At 41.9% G+C, this 9309-nt stretch overlaps 1 protein-coding gene across 1 annotated transcript in view; it reads left to right on the plus strand.

The window, feature by feature from the left end:
* Positions 1 to 9309, plus strand: part of LOC112072351 (neuromedin-K receptor) — a 26471-nt gene that overhangs the window by 7129 nt on the left and 10033 nt on the right. The window contains exon 2 of the mRNA XM_070439762.1: positions 9193 to 9309. Coding sequence (XP_070295863.1) covers positions 9193 to 9309 — 117 coding nt within the window. The remainder of the gene's footprint in view (positions 1 to 9192) is intronic.

Consider the following 9309-nt stretch of genomic DNA (forward strand, 5'->3'; position numbering starts at 1 on the left):
AAGTTCGACAAGAAAGCTACACCACGGTTGCAGTAGAGCATCACGCAGATGTCTTGCTGACCTGAGGAGGATGAGATGCCTGACGCTGGAGCAGCTCTCAAACTCCAGAAGATCAAATCCATTTACTCCAGGTACATCTAAAATTAGTTGGTCCCCCAAATACATGCTGTAATGGCTATCATTTGACTAGACTTATTTTTGCTGTGAAAATGAGCTTGATCTAAAAGCGCTAGAGGAGTCTACTCGCATGTACATAGTGGTTTCAGCAATATACTTCTAACCCATTTTGCGCTCTGTAGAGTTCTTCGCAAGTCTGCTCTGTGCTTTTAACTGGATCTGAGGCATGTCTGATCCATACCATTCCCACCACATTGTTTAAGAAACTGAAAGATTCAGTACAGGAAAACATTTTTACATTTAGCAAGAACCACGCTTATCCAAAACAAAGCATATCAACGACCGTGATTTTTTCAACCTAGTGGCTTCGGGGATCCGAGACCTAGTTTACTGGGCCCAAAGTCTCTTAAACCACTAGGTACCTATGCCAACCGCTACAGTGTTGACAGTGAAAAGTCCACACACCGTGAAAAAGTCCAGCATGACCTTGCAGTCTTCTCATTTGTGCTGCCGTTAAACAAATGTAATTTAATAAGGGATCCAACTGGATTTCCCCCACAGATCTAAAAAACTACCGTCCACATTTCAAAGTGAAGAAAAATGGTCAAAAATTTTTTGAAAAGCAACAAAAGATAAATAAATTAGATTGCATATGCTTCAACCCCAGAACGTTCAATACTTGGCGGAAGCATCTTTCGGCAAGCCATTACAGCTGTGACATCTTTTTGAATTATGATTCTATAGCCAAAACTTTGCTCAAGGACTTTTAACCTCAGAGGCGTAGTATTTACTGGGTGACTTTCCACTTTTAGCTTTTGAGTCATTTTCTATTAAGGTATCTTTATTTACGTCAAAGGTATGACAATTAAGGTACTTTTTTCCACGCACTGGGGCATATTAACGAGCGATTATTCCAAACCAATTTAAGTCAGCTGACTATACTGGACCACTCAGGAACACTCCCCTTGGGAAAAGGCCCTTCTGGTGTTCTTTTGGCATATAAAATGTGTGTAATTGGTCCCACTGAAGAAACAAATATCTATCCAGGTGCAAGCGGGTCATTCAAAATTGTTAAATGGTTTTCAAAAAAATAATTCTCATAAATGCAAACAGCTTGGACAATGGTGAAAATAATCAAAACTTTTAGGCATTTTTAAAAATCCATGGCAGAGTAAAAGAACAAAAAGACTGTTTTCTTGGCCAAAACAGAATAATGTCAGGGATGTTGGGTGGGAATTCCAGAATTCTCGTGTACAATGTTTTCTTAGAATGCAAATCATACTATACATTTTCTAATGGTAAAATGCAGGCATCCTTTTTTATATTTTGTGTTAAAATAAACGTAATTATATCGTGCGGTTTGTATAATACACTGGGAGTATTGCATATATGAACAACATTGACATAAGGGGTTGAACTGGGCTCGAGCAACCACCAAAGAAACTTGCTCTGTCCATGCCATACTGTACTCACCTGTGCTGGTCTAGACTGCACCATTAATTACTGCTGTTGTCTAACGTTTTCTGCTGCATAATTCAACAGGTGAATAGCAGTATATCCTCAGATTAAAAAATTAACATGCTTGGCTTAGATTTACACCTAGTCTATACAATACTTATACCTTGTTTGCGAGAATCAGAAGCTGTTCACGCCCCTGACCATAGAGAGCTTTTTATTCTCTATGTTGGTTAGGTCGGGGTGTGATAGGGTGGCGTCATGCTAGGTTATTTAAGTTGTCTAACTGTTGGCCTTGTACTGGTTGCAATCAAGAGGCAGCGTTAATCGGGGTCTCTGGATTGGGGATAATTTAGGTCAGCCGTTTCCCTTCTGTGCTTTGTGGGATCTTGACTAATGTATACGTTGCCTGTGAGCATTATAGCGCGTCAAAACGTTTCATTTGCATGTTTTTGGGATTCTTCTTTCTTTGGATGGAACCATAACCTACGGCTGCACTCTTGGTCACTTCATTACTACACGATCTGTAGACACCGACATAGCTATAAAGTAAGAATAATATGTACAGAAGGGCTATAATAAAATACATTTGATTTTGATATGATATGACTAGGGTGGCTTGGAGTCTTTGACGATTTTTTAGGGCCTTCCTCTGACACCACCTGGTATACGAGGTCCTGATGGCAGGAAGCTTGGCCCCGGGTGATGTACTGGGGCCGTATGCCGACTACGCACAGTGGCAGGCCACGTGTTCTTGGACCTTCAATGCTGCATGACATTTTTTGATACCTTCTCCAGATTCTGTGCCTCGACACCAATCCTGTCTCGGAGCTCTACGGACGAGTTCCTTCCGAGTCATGGCTTGGTTTTTGTTCTGTTACATGCAGCGATCAACTGTTGGTTACGCGTGTATATAGAACAGGTGTGGCCTTTCCAAAATAATGTCCAATCAATTGAATTTACACAGGGGACTCCAGATACAAGTTGGTAGAAAGCATCTACAAGAATTGATTGGAATGCACTGGAAACAGGCTGCAGCTGAGCTCATTTCGAGTCTGATAGTAAGGGTCTGAAGTACTTAATGTACGAATTAGCGTACTTCTGTTTGAGCATTTTTTATACAGTTTCTGCAAAACCATTTCTAAAACACTGCTTTTTTTCACATTGGCATTATGAGGTTTTGTGTGTAGATTGATGAAGGATTTAATTATTATTTATACGAGTTTTTCAATAAGTCTGTAGCGGAGTAACAAAAGTGTGGAAAAAGTGAAGGGAAAGTGAATGACTTTCGAGATGACTGTTATGAGAAACCGATTAGCAAAGGTGTAATCGGTTTATCCTTCACTGCAGTAATTTATGGTTAAAAGCGTACATTGAACGTTCCTGCATGTACAAGACCCTCTCTACAAACTCTCACAGGCTTTCAACTTAGGAAGATTAGGGCAAACATTTTCATTCAGGACAGAAATAATTTGTGCAGAAGTGCAAAAAAATGACTCTTGCCAGCTGAACATTGGATCCCAATACAGGTAAATTAATTTGTGTCTGTCTGTCGTGGCTAACTATGAAGTGACCACGAATTTTCCTATTCATCACGCCAACGGAGTCAAGATTTATCAAACCACGCTCATGTGTTGTGTAGGAGGTGCTCTAGTCCTGGGAGCCGCTGGTGTCTACTAAGCAGGTAGAGTGGAGTGGGCAATCCGCTGATATAGGGGCAGTGTCCAAGATGAAGAGATCCAGGAAAGTGGTTAATCATGCATTGTTTTGGGATAAATGATCAAGTCCCTGGAGGGTAATACTGCTACCCCTCCTGCCCTACCACACCCCACCACCCACACAAACCCACCACCAACCATACCATCACCTAATCCCACGCTATTCTCCCACCACCACTAAGTCCACAATAATGGAGAGATGGGACTCAACTCACCCCCCACAATCAACATGTTACTCTCGAACTCACCTCCTGCCAGTGGCGTGTACACCCACACTCCCCCATGCACACAGTGCAGGAACTTGTTTAATACACATCTCTGACACATAGACTCTACGCGTCCCACAAATGCAGGACCCTTCCCCTCACACAACGACACACACAACACCATAATCCTCGGGTTTAGGTGGTTTAGATATACAGACATGCGATATTCGTAGGAGAATAGTAAACACCGGTAGTTCAGTGATAAAGCTAGTATCTGGTATCAATTCATTGGTGAGCTTATACTTGAGGCCTGTGAACCTATAAGGGGAGATCAACTGTTTTACTTAGTTGTAGGACTACCATGTGGTGTGCACGATGCCGACCGCCACACCCATAATCCAGATAATTAAGGACTATATTTTGTAAGAATTGTATGGATAAGGCGTTCACATCATAGTTTTAAAAAGTAGTTGCTCATCATGGAGTAGTGTTTCGATATAAACGAATCAGAACAGTTAGTGCATGTGGAAAATGTAATGCAGTGGATGATTACTCTAGATGGTATTTGCATTGACGTGGTGTCCGGATTCAGAAGAAGGGTTGGGGTTAATGCAGAAGAACACATTTCCCAGCTTGGTCAACTTACTAGGTATCTCACCCTTGTCGCCTTGTGTCTTGTGGTTTTTTTTATAATGCACATATGAAAATATAGATGACTTCAATATTGGTGACTGGCAGGATGGCGCCTTAAGCTTGCGTGGTTCGTTGGTTTAATGGTATTACAACGTTCTTCAATTCTGATCGTGAAATCGATTGTCATGTTTGCAGCAAATTTTCATGTCGTGAACTAAGCTTGTTGAAGATTAGGTGGGAATGGTCATCAAATACATTAAACATTGACATAGATTGTCCATGGTGTTTTAATGCCATGACCAGTGCTTTTGTTGCTCTGTTACCGGCCATTATGTAATGAGCTGTTCCTCTGGGACTTCCCTCGTACCTCTCCGGCAGCCTAGACGTGGTCTGATGCAATGGAGAAAATTACTTGAAAGTAAACTTGTTCAGCAACACTGATTGCTATCCGCGCCACGTCCCCCTCGCAGCGCGGCCGTTTGTTTTCGTGTCGCCGTATGACCTGTACCACGGCTCAAGCGGAGTACCTCCATAACAATCACCCCCTTCGCCCATCCCCTCCCGTTCCTCTCGCCCAGCCCCCCTCCGGTCCTGTTTTTCCTGCGCCTGCTCCTCCGCCACTCGGTTTCTTCCCTTCACGCTTCACAGTCCCGTGTGTTCCCCTTTTCTTCCCCATGCCTGGCCTCCCCAGTTTGGCCTTTCGGGCCACGGTCCGGTTTGGAGGTGGCCCTCCGCACCCGCTCATCTATGCCCTGTGTGGGACTGCACCCGTTGTGCCTCCCCCTAACTCACGTTCAGGAAGAGGATGAAATATAAAAGTACAGCTTCACCATGTCCTCATGGTTGCTACCGTAGCTGCTTTTATGGCGTTTGTGGCTGGCTTCTTCCTTTCTCGGGCCTAAGGTTATGTCGATAATAGGCTGGTTGTACTGTGGAAAGATAGCTTTTGTACTGCTCCTTCAGCATTTCAGAGGTCCTTTGCTGTTGTTCTGGGATGATTTCAGACTTTTCGCACCAAAAGTACTTCATTCTAGGAGACAGAACGCGTCTCCTTCCTGAGCGTGTAATGACAGCGCTGCGTGGTCGCCATGGTGTTAATACTTTGCATACTATTGTTTGTACAGAATGAATCGTGGTACCTTCAGGCGTTTTGGAAATTGCTCCAAGGATGAACCCGAGTTTTACTGAGGTCTTGCTGATTTTTCTTTTCGATTTCCCCATGATGTCCAGCAAAGAGACTCTGAGTTGGAAGGGTAGGCCTTGAAATGCATCCACAGGCACACCTCCAATTGATCAAATGATGTCAATTTGCCTAGCAGAAGCTTCTAAAGCTAGACATAATTTTCTGGAATTGTCCAAGCTGTTTAAAGGCACAGTGAACTTAGTGTAGTGTAACTATCTGACGCCACTGGAATTGTGATACAGTGATTTATAAGTGACAAAATCTGTCTGTAAACAATGGTTGAAAAAATGACTTGTGTCCATGGCACAAAAGTAGATGTCTAGACCGACTTGCCAAAACTATAGTTTGTTAATTAACGAAGAAATTTGTTGGAGTGGTTGAAAAACGAGTTTTATTGCAGTTTTATTGACTTCAACCTAAGTGTTTGTAAAATTCTGACTTCAACTGTAGTTGATAACTTGAATAGCAAATTAAGGCCAATCATTGATGCCATAGCTCCAGCAAGGTTGAAAAAGGCCACATCCAAACGGAGTGAGGAAACTTTCAAATTTAAGATAAATTGCAGAAAGGCAGAGCGGAAGTCGAGACAGTCAAATTTGCAGGTCCATTATTCTGAGATAGCAACTTGGCATATATAACAAGGCAATTTGAAATGCCAGACAAGCTCATTTCTCTAACCTGATCACAAATTATCAGAATCATTTGAGAGTGCTATTCTTGACAATTGATGMGCTGATAAATCCTACCCCCGCAAAACTATATGAACTTTCCTCCACATCTAACTGTGATGAGTTTGTGGCATATTTCAGAGATAAGATAACAWAACATTGGGCTGGGTATCAGTCAAGCAAGACCTGATGAGAAGTGTGATTATATGTCCCCTAGCCTACCACGCAAAGGCACTATGGAGTTAATTTCCCTGGTTGACACAGACATGCTCAGGAAAGTGATATCACAACTTAAGCCTTCTACCTGCCTTATCGATCCTATACCCACCACATTCTTCAAAACCGTCTTTAATTACATATCTGAAGTACAAGCTATTGATAATCACTCACTCCACTTTCCCCACTGCACTAAAAARTGCTATGGTGAAACCCTTCTGAAGAAAAGTCATCTAGATTCTTCAGCTCTTAGCAATTTCCAGCCAATCTCCAACCTTCCATTATTGAGCAAAATTCTGGAGAAATTGTTTTTTAAACTGCAAAAAGAAAATCTAATCTGGTTTTCTTGCCCACCACAGCACAGGACAGCCTAAGATAAAGTGACAAATGATCTGAGAGCCAACACTGACGCTGAACAGCTCTCTGTCCTTGGGTGTGGGTTGGTCTCTCCGGTCCAGTTCTAAATTGGTTTCGGACCTCTTTAACCGGTCAAGAGTTTTTTTTGTCAACCTTAGTGAACATAACTCAGAGAAAATACATATCCCATGTGGCGTTCCACAAGGTTCGATTTTCGGTTCAGTACTGTTCAGTTTATATGTTGCCCCTTGGCACCGTCATCAGAAAGCACAACATTGATTTTCACTGCTACGCAGACGATACACAGCTTTACACATCTGTGTCACCAGAGCATTTTAGCTCCGCAGATAAATTATTAGACTGTATTAGTGATTTAAATACTTGGATGGTTCACAACTTCCTCCAGCTAAATCAAGATAAGACCGAGGTACTTATTATTGGAGCCAAAGCACACAGAATCTGTCCGCATATTTTAAATAACGGTCAAATAAGATAAAACACCAGGTAAAAACGTAGGTGTCATTTTAGATTCTGAACTAAATTTCGAATCARACATTAGYAATGTGACCAAATAGCTTTTTACCACCTGAGGAACATTGCCAAGGTACGGACGTTTCTCTCTTAGGCTGATACAGRGACACTCATCCATGCTTTTATTAAAAGCAGGCTTGACTACTGTAATGCTCTCCTGTCTGGTTTACCAAAGAAATTGGCCAACTGCAAAACATACAGAACGCTGCAGCATGGCCAGARGSAGAGCACACATTACACCGGTTTAAAAGTCTCTGCACTGGCTGCCTGTGAGTTTAAGAATTAATTTWAAYATTATTCTATTGGTTTCTAAATCAATCCACAATTGTGCACCCCAATACATATCAGACATGCTTTTGAGTTATGTACCCAGTAGGTCTCTCAGGTCCTTTGGCATTGACCTTTAAACTATCCCAATGCCCAGGACCAAGAGGCATGGAGAGGCAGCCTTTAGTTACTATGCCCRCAGCCTCTGGAATAGCCTGCCAAAGAACCTGAGGGGGGCTGAAACTGTGAACATACAGTACCAAAGTTTGGACACACCTACTCATTCAGGGGTTTTTCTTTATTTTTACTAGTTTCTACATTGTATAATAACAGTGAATACATCAAAACTATGAAATAACACATATGAAATCATGTACTAACCAAAAACGTGTTTAAAAAATCAAAATATATTTGAGATTCTTCAAAGTAGCCACTCTTTGCCTTGATGACAGCTTTGCACACTCTTGGCATTCTCTCCAGCTTCACCTGGAGTGCTTTTCCAACAGTCTTGAAGGAGTTCCCACATATGCTGAGCACTTGTTGGCTGCTTTTCCTTCACTCTGCGGTCCYACTCATCCCAAACCATCTCAATTGGGTTGAGGTCGGGTGATTGTGGAGGCCAGGTCATCTGARGCAGCACTCCATCACTRTCCTTCTTGGTCAAATAGCCCTTACACAGCCTGGAGGTGTGTTGGGTCATTGTCCTGTTGAAAAACAAATTTGGACTCATCAGACCAAAGGACAGATTTCCACCNGTCAAATAGCCCTTACACAGCCTGGAGGTGTGTTGGGTCATTGTCCTGTTGAAAAACAAATTTGGACTCATCAGACCAAAGGACAGATTTCCACCGGTCTAATGTCCATTGCTTGTGTTTCTTACCCCAAGCAAGTCTCTCCTTCTTATTGATGTCCTTTAGTAGTGGTTTACTTGCAGCAATTCGACCATGAAGGTCTGATTCACGCAGTCTCCTCTGAACAGTTGATGTTTGAGGCTGGTAACTAATGAACGTATCCTCTGCAGCAGAGGTAATTCTCGGTCTTCCTTTCCTGTGGCGGTCCTCATGAGAGCCAGTTTCAACATAGCGCTTGATGGTTTTTGCGACTGCACTTGGCTGAAACTTTAAAAGTTCTTTCAATTTTCCGGCTTGACTGACCTTCATGTCTTAAACTAATGATGGACTGTTGTTTCTCTTTGCTTATTTGAGCTGTTCTTGCCATAATATGGACTTGGTATTTTACCAAGTAGAGCTATCTTCTGTATACCAACCCTACCTTGTCACAACACAACTGATTGGCTCAAACGCATTAAGGAAAGAAATTCCACAAATATACTTTAAACAAGGTACACCTGTTAATTGAAATGTGTTCCAGGTGACTACCTCATGAAGCTAGTTGAGAGAATGCTAAGAGTATGCAAAGCTGTCATCAAGGCAAAGGGTGGCTACTTTGAAGAATCTCAACCATAAAATATATATATATATATATATACTCTATTTTGGTTTGTACATGATTCCATATGTGTTATTTCATAGTTTTGATGTCTTCACTATTATTCTACAATGTAAAAAAAAATAAGAAAAAAATAGAAAAACTCTGGAATGAGTAGGTGTGTCCAAACTTCTGACTGGTACTGTATTTAAAATATATCTAAAAACACACCTTTTTAGCTTTGGGTGCTTTTAGGGTGCTTTTTTAGTCTTTCAGTTTAGTAAATATTTCTGTTTTTATTTTCATCGTTTTTTTATTAATGTTTTTTCCTGTGAAGCGCATTGCGTCACATACATGTCTGAAATGTGCTATATAAATAAAGCTTGCTTTGATTTCATCTGACATCTTTGCAGGTACATGGCCATCATCCACCCYCTGAAACCCCGGCTGTCGGCCACAGCCACCAAGGTGGTGATCTTGTGTATCTGGGCGCTGGCCGTGGTGCTGGCCTTCCCCCTCTGCTTCTACTC

The sequence above is a fragment of the Salvelinus sp. IW2-2015 genome, unplaced genomic scaffold (genome assembly GCF_002910315.2).
Source record: "Salvelinus sp. IW2-2015 unplaced genomic scaffold, ASM291031v2 Un_scaffold1899, whole genome shotgun sequence".
In the NCBI taxonomy this organism is placed as follows: Eukaryota; Metazoa; Chordata; class Actinopteri; order Salmoniformes; family Salmonidae; genus Salvelinus; species Salvelinus sp. IW2-2015.